We start from the raw sequence: 16,914 nt of genomic DNA, 5'->3' as shown, positions 1-16,914 counted from the left end.
AAACAAATAATAATTCTAAGTTGGGTAAAAGATGTAGACGAGAAAGAATTGTATTTCAACCAATTTGAAGGGCAACACGGGGGGGCATATTTAATTAACTTCACGTTAAATAACATTCTAACTTATGTGGAGAAACTTAGATGGCTTTAACACACGTCATTTTGCCTATAAGCGATCAGCTGGAGCTGACGTCATAGGTCACATGTGTGGGTATCCGTGGTCTTTATCTTGAAGTGCAAATGCCCAATCGATAAATGTATGAAAATTTTATTTCTTCTAGTACAGATTGTTCTACGTGGTTGCTAAGAAACATAATTGTCTGAGAAAAATTTTGTCTTGTTATTGTTGTAGTTCATTTACGTCGCACTAGAGCTGCACAATGGGCTATTGGCGACGGTCTGGGAAACATCCCTGAGGATGATCCGAAGACATGCCATCACAATTTTGATCCTCTGCAGAGGGGATGGCACCCCCGCTTCGGTAGCCCAACGACCTGCACGCGAAGTCGAGCACTTTACGGTAGCACAGTTTAACGAGGACCAATACCGCACACCCTCGCTTCCTACTCAGACTGATCCAAGTGGTCACCCACCCGCACACTGACCGCAGCCAGTGTCGGTGATCTGCTGGGAACCGTGTCTTAACGATCAGTCCACTGCGGGACAATTTTGTCTTGTAAACTTTGCACTTGTAAGCACCAAGATTGTAAACCCCAAACACGTAAGTCAAAGTCGCATTTTCAAAAATCTCCAGGTTCGGCAGTGGACAGATAGTTAAGACACGGTTCCGAGCAGATCACCGAAGTCAAACATCACTGACTGCGGTCAGTGTGCGGGTGTGTGACCACTTGGATTAATCTTCGTAGGGACCGAGGGTGTGCGGTATTGGTCCTCGTTAAACTGTTCGTAAGTGCTCAAGTTCGCGTGTAGGTCGGGCTACCGAAGCGGGGATGCCATCCCCTCTGCAGAGGATCAAAATTGCGATGGTATGTCTTCGGATCATTCTTAGGGATGTTTCCCAGACCGTCGCCAATAGCCCATTGTGCAGTTCTAGGGTGACGTAAATAAACTAAACTACAAAAATCTCCAGAAGCTTCAGTTTAGAGCAGTTGGGCCAATTCACAGACCTCCTATTCATTTTACTAACAATTTTTTCTGATTAAAAAATATATATATATTAAAAATCGGGGAGCAAAATTGCATATTCTTCCTGTTTTATCACACATGTGATAGGTAAAGCACAAAAATGGCTGAAAATTTTATGTAATTTATCAGGTCACGCTCTTCCTTGAAGCACGAATATTAAATAGTTACGCAGTTTCGAATTAAACTTATTTAATCAATTCTCGATTAAATTAACATTTGCAATAACTCTTGATTAAGTGTTATAAGAGAACATAAAATTAATAAGGTGATTATCGTACCGAGTAAGTTTATATTGGAGGCGAATAAAACAATCCTTAAGACTTCAAGTTTTTATTAGCAGAAACTTACAGCACTCATCAGAACAACTGCCCTCAATCACAGCTCAAATAATAGCGTAATACAATAAAACAATCTGAGCTAGCAAATCTGGATGCTCATTGCTTTATAGTTTGTCTAAAGTAAGAACTCCCCTAGCCAATCGTCTGGACCCGTGGCGGTGACTTTGGTAACGAGGTATAATTATTTTAAGTAGGAGTGTGGGGTTACTATTGAGGACAGATTTTGGCTAGGGTGGGCGAAAGAATTGGAATCTTTTTCTTCGGTCTATTGTGTTAGCCTTAGAGTGAAGAAAAGCTAACCCCCTTGTTTCCATAGCAGCAGACGGCCTCAGATTTTGTGGAGGAGGGAGTTCTTACTGTTGACAAACTATACCAAGATCTCCGTTAATTTTCTTCTCTATTCTGAAGCGATATCGGCAGCCTCCATCGCAGACTTTCCTGAATAATACACCGGAATTTTCATGCGAACTGTCCTTGTGATGACACATCTTGAAGTCACATTCCTGATGCGGTGGAGTGTTAATTCCGTCAATTTCGGACAGTTTTTACGTATATGACCATCCTCACCGCAGTTCCTACAGTGCATATGTTTATTTCTGTTGGTCCTGCGTTCTCTCATACTGCAGATCTTTCGCAGAATATTTTCAATTTAGGTCAGCGCTTGAATCTGTAGATGATACTGCTGTGATGTAGTTGCGTTCCTTCCGTCAGACTTGCTGAACTGCCTTAATCTTGTGTGCGAAGATGTGGGCGGATCCTATGTCTTTCACATCGGAGGAGCCTATTGTGCCTCTGGATCCCGCACTTGTCTATGAAATGATTGATGGCCGAATTTTGACGTAACACAGGAGGCAGTTCGAAAAAGCTACATGTGACACAGCGACCAATTCTTCGAGGCTCTTACGAACCCGTTGCAATCGGGACCTAAGTTGCAGACAGCTGCTTTCTCCAGAATATTTTTCACCAAAGCACAACTCCAATGAACTCAAGATAAGTACTTTATTTACGTAGCACTAGAGCTACACAATGGGCTATTGGAGACGGTCATGCCCTGAGGATAATCCGAAGACATGCCATCGCAATTTTGATCCTCTGCAAAGGGGGTGGCTCCCCTGTTTTGGTAGCCCGACGAACTGTGCGCGAAGTAGAGCACTTTACGCTAGAATAATTTAACGAGAACCGATACCGCGCACCCTCGGTCCCTACGCAGGCAGATCAAACTAGTCACTCGTTCACTGACCGCAGCCAGTGATGCTTGACTTCGGTGTTCTACTGGGAACCATGTCTTTACGATCGATCCACTGTGGGACCCAATGAACTTAAAAATAATTCTTTTCGCTAAGTGTCTTCAAGATGTCGACTGCATCCCGTAAAGTAGATGAAAGGCCTAATCCGTTGAGTCCCATTCCATTTGTTAGCTTCAGCGAAGATCAGTGAACTCAATGTTCCAACTCGAAAACTCAATGTTCCAACATTGAGTTTTGTACACGTGCAAAGATAATTTTCAGTAGAAAAGTTTGATAGCAGCTGGAAATGTTGAAAGCATGCATTTAGTCCCTTTAGTAACTGGCATGATTCTAGTCTATTTAGTCTAATATTCCAATTTCATATCAAATTCCTCCTCAATTTTAACGATTCTCTGTTCTACAGAATTCATTCTGAATTCCACAGCTTTCTTTACACAGGATCTCTCTTGATTTCTTCTTGACATGACTGAAATCTATTACAGTCATTTCTTCCTGGCTTGTGTCAAACTTGGCCTCCATCTTGATTAGCAGCCATCTTTTCTTGGCTGGACATGAGTTACGAGTCCCCTTGCGGTCAGGCTAACCGTGGGAGGTTTTCCTCTCAATGTAATGCGAATACGAGTATCAAAAAGATATAGTTCCATCAAAAAGCTCCCAATACTTGATCCAGGAGTTTCCTTGTCTTCTCAATTGGGTTTAAAATTACAAGTCAATGGCACTGAACATTGGTAGTCGTAAACTCAAAAATTGGGTCAGCTGTTCCACTACGGATTCTGACACCAAAAATGTACCCAGAACAGGGGTTCATTTGAATTAATGACGAATAAACAATCCTTAAAATTTTATTATCAGAAATAATAAGTAATAATCGAGTGTAAAATAAGAAATGTAAAAATTCAAAATAGATTTCATTCAACTGATAGAAATTATTGAGGTTTATTTATATCAAAATTTTAGGCTTTTGCAATATTATTAAATTTTTAGAAAATATTTTTGCCTAGGTTGTAATATACCGCTAAACAAGGAGCAACATCAATTAATGAAATAACGTTTAATTAATTTTGTTACATTTTCCTAAATTTTTATTTTTTCCTTGTAATTAATATTTAATAATATACAGTTTTCAGCTTTAATACAGGTTGCAGGTTACGCATAATTTGAAGAAAAAACAAATTAAAATTATGTTTGTATTTTGTACAATAAGGCTAGTTATGAAAAAAGCACTGTTGAAACTTACTTGCACAAAAAATTCTTTTTTTGCCACGTATTTTTTTATAAGCACAGGTTTACTCCTGCAGCATCAACTCATATCCTTCTCTATTGCAAAAAGGTTTTTCTTTTATTTTTAAAAAAAATCACAACTGCACTGTTTTCTTAAAATTTGTTGAATCATTCATAAATCAGACTATAGGTTGGACATTTTACATGCACAACACTTGCAAATAAATACACAGTAGTCTAATATACAATAGCATAAATAGACTTAGACAAGATTTATAAGTGTGCCCCATCTTAGATTTACAATAAAAGTTTAAAATTATAATATGAAACAAAAATACTGTGGTGAAGAAGTATTCAGATTTATAATAGAATTATTAATTTTACTTTAAAATAATGAAAATCATAATTGTGATTAAGAGGCAATATTAAGGCACTGAATTGAAATATGTATTGTGTACACTAACCATATTGAAATAAAAAAAAATCATGAGAAAATAACTCACTATCTTATAATAATTATATTCAAAGTTTAGTTAAGGGTTATTAATATGTATTTATAAAGTGAATTAAAAATATTTCATAAATAAAAAATATTTTTATTTTAACTTAGCGTAATTTTTTCTTCTGAGTGCGCCCTAAAACCTTGTATGCCCCCTCTCGGCATATCAAGCTGTCATTTACACCACTGTAATTATGACCTAACTCCTACTCCTATTTTTTAGAAAATATTTTCGTTAATTTTGCTGAGACATGTGCAGAAAAAAGGGTTTAGTTGTTCATTTAATATGCAATTGTGTAACAACTGTAAAGATAATCTAAGTTCACTTAAACACACTAATTACATACATAAAAAAATTCTCTAAAACAATTAATCTATGGATTACTGGCCCATATCAACACAAAACAAAAGGAGAGAGACAAAATTACTTTTAAACAAATTTATTTTTGTAGTTTTGCAAACATCATCAAACAAATTTGTAATTCGGGTGATAAAACTATCAATTATACACATGTATTCCTGTATAAATATAGCACCACTTACTAAGTGTAGTTCTGTTAAAAACAAATTTGAGAAGAAAAAGTAAAAAACAGGGCTATATGCAGTGACTTAGATATGGGAGTGATTTGAGGTACAAAATATCTTCTGAAGTTAAAAAAAAAATCTAGTTTAAAAATAGGCCACAATACAGTGCTCACACTCATGAGTGGAATTATCATCAAAGTTCTAAAATTTGACAATTCTAACCTTATTATTAGTATTAAATTTGGATTAAAATAGCTTAACTTACTTTAAGAAAATACTAAATTGTAGATATTGAGTTAATGGACTCAACCAATTATTTGAATAAAAACTTTCAATTACAATCATAATAAACAAAAGCCACAGCACAGTAATAGTTTCAAGGATGTACGAACTTAATATAATTTGTAACCATTTTGAACTTGCATGGAAGAATAAAAATTATTTCATTAACGATTGAAAATTTGAACAAGATATATAAATATATATATACAGGGTGCGTAGCCAAATCTTTGCATCAAAAATAAGCAGTTTTTAAAAACTTTTCAAGCACTTTACAAAAATTTCCAAGCACTCAAAAAATTCATATTCAATCAATGATATTATTGAAAAACAAAAACTTTTTATAAACAGTTTCAGCGTTAAAAAAAAAAAAGAAGAAAGAAACGGCGTAAATCGAAACAATCAGTACTTTCCCACATCACCGAGTGAATTCAACTTGACCCTTACCCCCTACGTCAAAAAAAGAGTTAGAAGTAAAATAAAATAAACAAGAACAAAAATAAATAAAATTAAAAAGAAAAAAATTTCACAAGGATCTGATATTCTCTATCCGAATTGGAGCACTCTGGTTTCGGTTTCAAGTGTGCGCGCATGCGCAAGTCATAACATGGGTACGACATGAAGTTCGCGTGAATGATTACGTAGCAAACTCCCCATTTTTCGTGAAATGCATGGGATCCACCAGATATCACAGAAAAGAAGAAAAAAAATTATTCGAAAAAAAAACACGTTTTAAAAACGCCAGCTGAAAAAAGCACATTTAAAAGCTTTTAAAAACGAAATCCCCAAAAAAGCACCTTTAAGTACTTTTTACCAACGCTATGCACCCTGATATATATAGGGAGAGCGTGAACTAATAGTAGGAATTGAAAAAAAAAAGGAGTGTGGTCTCAGATAACTATAAAAGTCTAAATTTGGATACGTGGGTCACACGTGCTACCACGTAATGTCCTTTATTGAATTTATCTCACACAGCGAATATAAAATATTTAAATGTGAGCAAAGCTATTTTTTGTTTAAATAGAGCTATAAGTTAGAAATTATCACTGATGTTGCTTTAAAAATACATGAAGAACTGAATCACTTATCGTAAAATTTAAAACGATGACACATGCTTAACCAGTCAGAAAATTCTATTTCGTTTCTCGCTCATCCCTATCTAATTAATGAATAAATATTTGAAAAAACTACATCATCATCAAGTTTCATCCACTACAAGCTCAAAAAAAAAATGTATTTTAACTTGGGTGGATAAATAAAAAGTATTTAAATAACGATTGAAAATTTGAACAAGATATAGAGAGAGTGTAAACTATTAGTAGAAATTACAAAAATTTTTTAATCATAAATGGGAACTAGCAATAAATTTTAATTTTATAAGAAGATTTTAGCCATAAAGTTATATGAAAATTATAGATACACTGCAAGCGCTAAAAATAAATAAACCCAATATTTGTGTTTATACTTATAAATTCCACAATTTTTAAATATTNTCCGGTTTTTTAGTTTTCCGGTCTTCTGATTTCCGGATAACGGATTCTGTACTGTAGTTTCAAGGACGTACGAACTTAATATAATTTGTAACCATTTTTAAATGCATTTGAACTTGTATGGAAGAATAAAAATTATTTCATTAACGACTGAAAATTTGAACAAGATATAAATATATATATATATAGGGAGAGCGTGAACTAATAGTAGGAATGGAAAAAAAAAAGGAGTGTGGTCTCAGATAACTATAAAAGTGTAAATTTGGATACGTGGGCCACAGGTGCTACCACGTAATGTCCTTTATTGAATTTATCTCATACAGCGAATATAAAATATTTAAATGTGAGCAAAACTATTTTTTGTTTAAATAAAGCTGTAAGTTAGAAATTATCACTGATGTTGCTTTTAAAATACATGAACAACTGAATCACTTATCGTAAAATTTAAAACGAAGACACATGCTTAACCAGTCAGAAAATTCTATTTCGTTTCTCGCTCATCCCTATCTAATTAATGAATAAATATTTGAAAAAACTACATCATCATCAAGTTTCATCCACTACAAGTTCAAAAAAAAAATGTATTTGAACTTGGGTGAATAAATAAAAAGTATTTTAATAACGATTGAAAATTTGAACATGGTATAGGGAGAATGTAAACTAATACTAGGAATTAATTTTTTTAATCTCAAATGGGAACTAGCAATAAATTTTAATTTTATAAGAAGATTTTAGCCATAAAATTATATGAAAATTATAGATACACTGCAAGCGCTAAAAATAATTAAAACAAATATTTGTGTTTATACTAATAAATTCCAAAATTTTTAAATATTTGGAAAAAAAAGAAATTGTTATAGGGGAAAAAAAAACCTAAGTGAATTAAAACTAGGAAGGAAAAAAAAAATTACGATTCTAACTTTTAAAGTTTCAATAAAAATCCATCAAGCAAGTACAGTGAAACACAGATTAAACAATGTTTTCTGCTACCAAAAGATGTTCACATTTTAAATGTTGCAGAGCTTTAGAATCTCTAATAACGGAAATACTATATTCAAAATAACATAACAGTATAATACATTCTATAGAGTACAATAGTCTTTCATTTATTTTTAATAGCATTTAATAAATTTTAATTTTCAATGGAACAAAATCATTGTGTATTGCATTATAAATATATTTTTCCAACAATAAAACATAAATTAAAAATAGTTTTTACGAAATCTATTATCAATGCATTAATAAAGTTAAAAGGTATAAAGTTATACCTTATACACAGACTGAAATAAATCATTTCCTTACAGAGAATACAATGGAATGTAAGAATAATTAATTATTTAAACATGAACCAAATAATTTATGTAATTAAAAGGAAGAGGCTTAAAATCAACTTTAGAAAGGTAAGAATTTGATAGATAAACTGGGAAAAAAATTAAGTGATTTAAAGAAGAAAAGTTTATTTGAAAAAAAAACATTTTCAACAAGTTTAGTAAATTAAACTCAAGTCTTGCATAATTTAATAATTGGTTTACATAAACCAATTCAATGAATTAAGTTTAGTTACTACTAACTGATTAGGACAAAGTTCATTCTTTTAACAGAAAAAAATAGCTGTAAAAAGCATTTCATATTATTATAATATCATGGTAGTATATTAATAATTTGAAACAATAACATCAAATTATTGAAATTAATTAATTTAAAATTATGTTAACTTTCTTACATATAGCAATTACACACCTATAGTCTGGCATCCAAAATAATAATAATAATTTCTTTTAAAAAGGAAGTAATTTTTATTTAAATATATCTGTAACTTGATTATGTTTTTACAGAAAAATCAAGCAAAATTTCAACAATAGTTTTTCTACAATAATCTTGAATCAGCCCTAGATTTTACTTAATATTAAATGAAGATATAGATTCCTAACATGCCTACAGTTTTTTTTTTTTTCTCTTCCTTTTATCAAACTTAGTGCCATGCGCTATGTGTACTAAATTTTCATAATCTTATTTTTTTTTTCTTAGGCAGTACAAAACTTATTGAAATCTATACTAAGTACTAAGGTATCATCAAAAAAGCTGATGCTATCAAATCACGTATTGATTTTAAAAATTACAGGTGAAAGTGGAGAATAATTTGGTCCTTTATTTGGTCATGTAAAAAACTCATTAACTATGATTAAAAAGACAATCATAATTAAATTGATTTTGTAACATCTGTGCTCTAAAAATATACGCAAACTAACATGAAATAGATCAAAAATTGGTTCCTTTCTTCAATGAGACCATTTTTCTCCTTATCTTTTGACATATAACATAATTTCAAATACAATATAAATCTATATATAAGTCTTACCATTGACAAAATCTAAAAAATGTTTATTTAATTGCAATCGACAATTTTCAAATAACGATTCATTTCAAAGGATTTCTAACGTTTTGAACTTTTAGATACAGTTGTAAGTTGAAAAGCACAAATAAAATAAAACCACACAAACAAACATTTGTGCATTTTTCACTAAGTTTAGCTCCATCCATAGATGGCACATAATTACTCACATTTTCATTACTTGGATACTTAGCACTTTTCTTTAAAATATTAAAACTACTTTACTGATTATTAATCCTTTAACTGTTATCTTGCAGCCAATTAATTTAATTTTTTAAAACAATTAAACATTTATCATCATTCTCAGTAAATAACTAGAGCATTTCAATTATATTAAGAATGTTTAAACTGGTGAAAAAGTTTTTTTTTCTTTTTCTTTTAAATAAAATAGGAACTAAAAAAATACCCATGCAACGAAAAGTCTATTAGCAAACTACAGTGAATTAAATCTGAAATATTTTTTCAACTAGCAAAAACATATTATTTTTAATGTACCCAGGGGTCTGTCTAGGTTTTTCTGTGAGGTACCTATTTTATGAAAATTTAGACATAATTTGTGAAGATTAAAAATTATATTAAAAAATCAACACAAAAATGTAGTAAAAATATGGATTTATTGTTTCTTACGGGATACAAAAACAAAATTTTAGGAATAAGTATAAGTAGTACATGTCTACCGTTTTTTCCAAGAGTTGAATTTGTGAAGGTACCGCTAAACGGTAGTAAATTTGGCCCTGACAGACCCCTGGTACCTTAAAATTAACATATTCAAAATAGATCAAAAATAGAATAAAATATATTTTTGTAAACACGTCAACACAAGATTATATTATTTAAACTAATACAGAGCTAACTAACTGAAGATATCAATAATAGTGAACAATAATTCTGCCATCATTTTTAAAACTTATTAACTCACAGTACATCATTTAAACAAATTAAAACTGAGAAGAACACTTTTCACCAAACATGTATTAGTACCTAGATTATTTAACAAAATAAATACATTAGAAAGTATTAAAAATTTTTAACCATCAGTAAACTCACCATGTCTTTGGGAATAAAGATGAAATCATTAAAAAGCAAACTTTTTTCAATTTTATAAACTAAAAAATAGATAAATTTAATCTTATCATTATAAATTAGATTTATCATTAAATTCATGTCTTAAGCAATTTATAATAGAAGACAAATGAAATCGTTACAAAACATTAACAAATAAACTTGCAAAATTGAAAAATAAACAAATATTTTAGAAATTAATAAGTTCAGTTGTTTGAGCCCTGTTTATAAGCTCTAGCTGCATAAGACTTAGACAAAAACAAAACACTAAAAATTAATCAACAAAACAAATGCCTTATTAGAATATTGCAAATTTTAAACCATTATTAACTTATCATAAATTTGAAATTAAAAAAAAAGCATAACATTGAATAACATTAATCTTTTAATATATACTTGAAGATCAACACAAATAGTTTTAAGTATGATCATAAAATTCATAGATAATTATTTTCAAACTATTATTAAATTAAAACTTAAGCAAAATAAAAACAATGCCAGCGGAATCATTGCATAACATTAATATTTTAATAAACTTGAAGATGGACACATATAGTTTAAAGTATAATCATAAAATTCACAGATAATTATTCTCAAACTTTTATTGAATAAAACTTTAAGCAAATTAAAAATAAGGCAAGTGGAATCATTGCACAACATTAACTAATTAGATTACCAACTGAACGTGGACAAATCACTAAATAATATTCATCTTTTAATTAACTTGAAGATGGACACATATAGTTTAAAGTATGATCATTAAATTGATAGATAATTTATCTTCATAAACTCATTTTAATAAACTTGAAAAAGTTCATGGAAGATAGAGTTTATAAAATAAACATAAAATTCATGATCATTTTCAAACTATTATTGAATTAAAACTATAAGCAAATTAAAAAATAAGGCAAGCAAAATCATTGCATAACATTAACTAATTAGACAACCAACAGAAGATAGACAAACATATTTTTGGAATAGCTGGTCATTTTAACCCTGTTTATCAGCTCCAGCTGCATAAGCAGCAGCAAATAGTGGAACAGTTTTAGATGCAGCAATATCTTTAGCCTTCCTAGCCTTTTCACATATTTTCTCTTTATCTAAGAAAGAAGATGGTTTGATTTCTACAGCAACTGATGAAGGATATTTCTGAGCGAGAACAAATTCCAGTCCTTTACAAGTTTTTTGCACATTCTTTTGAAACCTGTGAATAAGATACGATTCAAATAAGCTAGGCAGATACAGTCTCGTTCGTTCAATCCAGGCTTTACGCTCCACTGCAAAACTACTTCTCTCTTTTTCTTTATAAAAGCACAGCTCTTTAATGCGGGCAACAGAAGTTCCAATGTTCCAGGTACATGTTCTGATTGTTTTATTGACTGGATCGATGAAAGATTCTTCGATAATAGGTTCGTTTTTTATAGCTATGTTGTACCCAAAAGAAGTAAATCTTACAGTTTTGGTTAGAAGTCTCATTGTATGTAATATCCCATCTTCGACCTTGCGGTACAAAACATCTTCGGTTCTTACGTGTTTACTAAATGGATTTGGATAGCGAAACCAAAACACTTCCGCTATTTGATGCCAAGAGTAATGAAAAATATCTTCACCCTCGAAGAATTTCATTTTTCAACTAAGTTGTATATTGTAAACACCTTGAAATGATTTAGTTATAGTTAGTAGAGCGCAGCTACAGTAAATAAATGCAAATTGATGTAAAGTAGATCATTTTACAGCGAAAAAAGAAATTGATACGAATAAGAATACCAATAAAGGAAAAAGTTATTACATACACGACCTACAGAACCGGTGCTGGAAGAATACACGAGAAAAGAAGATAGAACAAGATTAGATCGTAAATAAAAGAAATTTCCGGATTGCCTACGAGCAGCTGTTGCCACAACTGATTTTTAACCTAAAAAACTAAATATGGAAGTAATGTTTCTTAAAAATTTTAAAATGTTGAAGGAATATTCTCTTTTTTAAAGAACATTTTAATGCTCAAAAATATTATTAACTCTTTTCGATTGAGTTTTTAATTAATCCAGTCATAATCAGAAGCAATACATCTTTTCTTATTACCAAAGCTGATCAAACAAAAAGTGGCAGACGATAGTGACGAGCACAGAGAAAATAAACAAACAAGCCTAGTAATTTTGTAATTTTTTAGATTTCTTTAAAAATAAAAGCAATTTACAAAAATGGATGCTCTGTTGAGCTCAAAACCAATGCCCCTTTGTTTTAACAAAGAAGATTTTTTAGAGAACGATTTTTGTGTTGATAAATTTGTCAGTGATTGTCGTAAACATGCCTCGTTAGAAACTATGCGAGAAGATCTTGGTTTGTATCATAAAATACTATGCACGTCTATGATCGAATTAATAAATAAAGACTATGCCGACTTCGTGAATTTATCAAGCAATTTAGTTGGTTTAGATAAATCCATCAAGAGTTTAACTGCACCTCTCGAAAATTTGAAAAATGAAGTAGAAAAAATCAAAACCAATTTAGAGGGAACTTTAAAATCCGCACAATCAATGTTTGATGAAAGAAAGAGCACACATAAATCAAAAGTTCTTGTTCGGCACATATCAAGTGTTTTAGAAGGACTTGAAAAAATCGATTCCCTGCAAAACTCCGCTTTTCAAGCAGATAGTGTCTTAAAACAGATTGAGATATTAGAAAAAGTTGCTGTAGCTTTCAATTCAGTTCAATTTCACATGAATCAGTTGTCAGAGGTTAAAAAATTGGATCATAAAAGAGCTGAGGTACTAACAGTATCATCAAGTATTGAAACACGGTTAGAAAGTTTATTCCTTGAATGCCTCTCGAGTCATGAACAAGAGAAAATATCTAGAATTCTTCACACGTACGCCATCATGGGCAAAGAGAATATAGTTGAAAACTGTTTTTCTAAGTCCGTTGTAAGACCATTTATGAGGAAAGTCATTACCCAAGGTAATCTTTCCAGAAACGGTTTGATAAAACTTTATAAGGACATTTTAAGTTTCATACCAGACCATTGCTCTGATCTGCTAACTGTCACCTGCAATAAAACCAGACATTTTGAAGTTGTTCCCGGTTACGACTTTTTAGTGAATGCTGTATGGCCTGAAATCATGTTATGTTTTGATTATTTAGATTCTGTAACATTGTATTCACCGGGTGACCCTAAACTCTTCCATCAAAATTACACATCCACTATGAACTTCTTGCATCAATTTGAACAATATTGCATTGAAAATGCCACTATTAATAAATTGAGAAATCATTCTTCCTATTATGAATTTCTTAAAAAATGGAATTTGGATCTATATTTTCAAGTTAGATTTCAAGAAATAGCTGGTGCGTTTGAAACCTCGTTGTTAAAACCCTTTGATAAGTCTGAAAATGATAAGTTGCCTTATCTTTTAAATATAACTTGTTCTCTCTGGGCTAATTTATGTTTGTGTTGGGATGATAATGTATTTTTATCTCCATTGAAGAGTCAATTCTTTATGCTTTCTTTGCAATTATTATCGCGATACTGCAATTTAAGTTTTAGTGCTCTCATACAAGAAACTGAAAAATGTCTTGAAATTGCTATGCTAATGAAAGATATTGAAGTATTAAAAAATGAATTTAAACGATATCTTTCTGCTACCATTTTGCCTAAAATAAATGTCGAATCAATGAATTCAACTATTGACGAAGCCTTTCAAGACGGAATAGACCTTCTCTCTAAAATTCCACTAAAAGCTGCAGATTGTGTGGTATTGATTCTCACATCCAGATGCACAGGACACTTAAAACTAATCAGTGATATTCCGCGACTTTATCGACGAACAAACCGTGAAATGCCCGTAAAGCCTTCGACTTATGTTTCTCTTGTGTTTGCACCTTTAAATGAATTTTTGGAAGGAACTAAAACTATTCTTTCCAAGGAATGGACAGATTTTTGTAAACTGGAAGTTACTCGTGGAATTGTTAGTCAGTGTACGGCTATCGTACAAGATGTTTTAACATCAATTAAAAAAATGGAAGATAGCTTAAAAATTTTGAAAAGAGCTAGGGATAAACCTTCAGGACAGAGTACTGGCAGTGGAGTGACTGATGATGATAAAATCCGGCGTCAGCTAGCGATTGATGTTCAACATTTAAAAGAGATAGTATCAAATTTAGGAATAAAATCAGATAAAATTATTAGCTTAGAAGAATTATCTAAGCTTGTTTTAAATGCTGAGAGAGTTTCATAGAAGTGTAATTCGAAATATAAATTATTATATATTTGCTAATAATTATATTTAAATAAACTTTGTGTGCTACCGTACACTATCTAATAAGCATTAAATTATTATAAAATTTTTATGTTATTTTTAAGTGTGTTTAAAAAAATATGCATGTTATATTTTTCTAATGAATAGACTTTAGAATAATTGTTAAATATATAAATTTTTTTGCTATTCTGAATTGTTTGCATATAAAATAAAGAAAAAGTTATTATAATGAATTGGTATCATAATTATAATACTATGATGTTCAAATAATTAAATCTTGTGGGGGTAGTATAAATTATGTGCTATTGTTTTGTCGTCTAGGTTGTACGTAAAGGAGTGGGGGTGTGGACAGTAATCCTAGATCCAAGTTGAAATTCCTGACTTAGAAGTGTTGTGTTTTTTTAATGCTGAGAAGTACTTATTATCGATCTGTAATAAATAATAATATAAATCAGTAAATATTTTGTTTTTATTAGAAATAAACTCTAATGAAGCAAAATTAATATATATATTTGCTTGGAAATTATGAAAATAGATATTTCAAAAATCAAAGTGTAAACTACCATACTAAAAACTGGAAAATGCTGGCAGGAAAAAGGTTAGCCTGGAAAAAAAACTTCTTGAGAAGGCTAAGACCCACCCTGGACTGTTGAGCCATTGATGATGACCATAATGGAACTACCATTTTGAAAATTGCCATTTCAAAGAAAAACATTGAATCCAGGACTAAAATTACTAGTCAATGGGGTATAGGAATCGGCAAAAAATAAATGTTATAAATGCTGTGAGAGTATCGTATATAATCAGTTCTTGAAAACTGAAAGGATAAGTTTTTTTTTGAGAAAAGGGTGTGTTAAAAATAGTCTTGGTCTTGCTTGTCATTGTATTATTAATTAAAGCTAAAGTTACGACACATAAATTAAGAGGTAAGTATTTGAAGGATTTAAAACAGCAAATAAGTTAATTGCTTTTAAGTCTATCAAATTTGATGGGTACAAATCTGTGAGGGTCTGTCAACAAACGCAATTTCAAATATCCCTATTACTGTGAGTTAACAATAATCAAATATTTAGAGACGCACATAACTAATATTTAAGCTAGCCACTACGAATAATATATAATTTGTCCATTTGATAACGCTTTCACATGTGATTGTGAACATTGATGAAACTCGTGAAACATTGATGTTATTTTAAAGGAAAGGAACATATTTTTGATAAGCTTAATTTCTTAAAAGAAAAAAAAGCATTATACACTTCACAAAATAATAATTTGATAATTTTTAGCATTTCTTAAATTAGATATTTGCTATCGAGAAGAGCATAGAAAGTTGAATTAAATGAACAAATTCAGAAAAAAAAATGTTTTAGAATAACAAACTGGCCTGTGTAAGCATGAATGGTTAATGTAAGTCAATATTCAAAACCATTTTAAATGTAGGTATATATTAACTTCTCAAGCAGAGTTCAGTTCCTTAAAGTAGTGACTACTTTAAGGAAGTGTGACTACAAAAGTAGTTTGAAGTCACTACTTTTAAAACAAAGTAGTTGTAGTTAATTACATTTGTAAGAAAGTAATTGTAGCAGACTACAAATGTAATTTACTTTTTTCGATCACTGCTCAGGTTTAAAGAAACGACAGCATTGCTGCTAGTTTCATAAAGCAGATAAATACATATTTCTTTTTTCTACCATATTAAATTTTTTTGTTAAAATATGTAGGGATATATATGTTCCAGTTTTTTTTTTTTTTCATTCATTAAAAAATTTCTTCAATCATAATTGTATATTGTGGTATAATTTTTTTAATTTGCTTTAATATTTCCAGAAGTATTAAAATTTATTTATAAAAGGTTAAAGTTTACAATAACGACTTCATACTTTAGACTGATCAGCTGACTGAACTATTAGGACTGTATTTAACAAATCGGGAACACAATCAATATTTTAAGTTCTTAAATTTAAATATGTCGAAAAAGAGATATGTTTTACACACACACACAAACATATATATATATATATATATATATATATATAGTCAAACCCCGCTATAGTGAACATGGTTTATAGTGAACTCCCGGATATAGTGAACCAAAAAAGTGAGGAAGTTGGATATAATGAACTTTTTTCTGTCTTCGACTGTGTTTTTTCTTTATTTTTTTTATATTTTCAGGGAATATAAACTATCCAAATCTGAAGTTTGTAACATATGGAAAAGTAGGCAATTAATAATTTCTGCTCATGAAAAAAATTTAGATGACAGAATAAGTTGAGAAAAGTAGATCACGAGGATGATGAAGAAGCATTACTGAAGTGGTTCACCATTCGAAGAAGCCGCAATTTTCCTGTATCTGGACAAATGTGGATGAATTTGCTAAATGTTTTTATGAGACTACTTTCATGTGCTCGAATGGCTGGTTAGACAGGTTTAAAAAACGGAATAACAGAAATTTAGGAAAAA

The 16,914-nt window shown here is 30.7% G+C and overlaps 2 protein-coding genes across 2 annotated transcripts; one reads left to right on the top strand and one right to left on the bottom strand.

Annotated features, from left to right (window-relative positions):
* Positions 1-8,754: 8,754 nt before the first annotated feature.
* LOC107445541 (preli-like) lies at positions 8,755-12,067 on the bottom strand. Its single transcript, XM_016059963.4, has one exon. It carries the CDS (start codon positions 11,822-11,824, stop codon positions 11,189-11,191), a length of 636 nt encoding a protein of 211 aa, XP_015915449.1. The 5' UTR covers positions 11,825-12,067; the 3' UTR covers positions 8,755-11,188.
* Positions 12,068-12,260: 193 nt separating this feature from the next.
* On the top strand, positions 12,261-14,687 carry LOC107445540 (conserved oligomeric Golgi complex subunit 2). The gene has a single exon (XM_016059962.4). It carries the CDS (start codon positions 12,400-12,402, stop codon positions 14,431-14,433), a length of 2,034 nt encoding a protein of 677 aa, XP_015915448.2. The 5' UTR covers positions 12,261-12,399; the 3' UTR covers positions 14,434-14,687.
* Positions 14,688-16,914: the final 2,227 nt, after the last annotated feature.

The sequence above is a fragment of the Parasteatoda tepidariorum genome, chromosome 6 (assembly GCF_043381705.1).
Source record: "Parasteatoda tepidariorum isolate YZ-2023 chromosome 6, CAS_Ptep_4.0, whole genome shotgun sequence".
In the NCBI taxonomy this organism is placed as follows: Eukaryota; Metazoa; Arthropoda; class Arachnida; order Araneae; family Theridiidae; genus Parasteatoda; species Parasteatoda tepidariorum.
The sequence above is the reverse complement of the archived record's forward strand: the minus strand, read 5'-3'. Positions and strand labels throughout refer to the sequence as shown.

Excerpts from the sequence above, each read along its gene's own strand:
- LOC107445541 (XM_016059963.4), bottom strand. The coding sequence starts at position 11,824 with ATGAAATTCTTCGAGGGTGAAGATATTTTTCATTACTCTTGGCATCAA.
- LOC107445540 (XM_016059962.4), top strand. The coding sequence starts at position 12,400 with ATGGATGCTCTGTTGAGCTCAAAACCAATGCCCCTTTGTTTTAACAAA.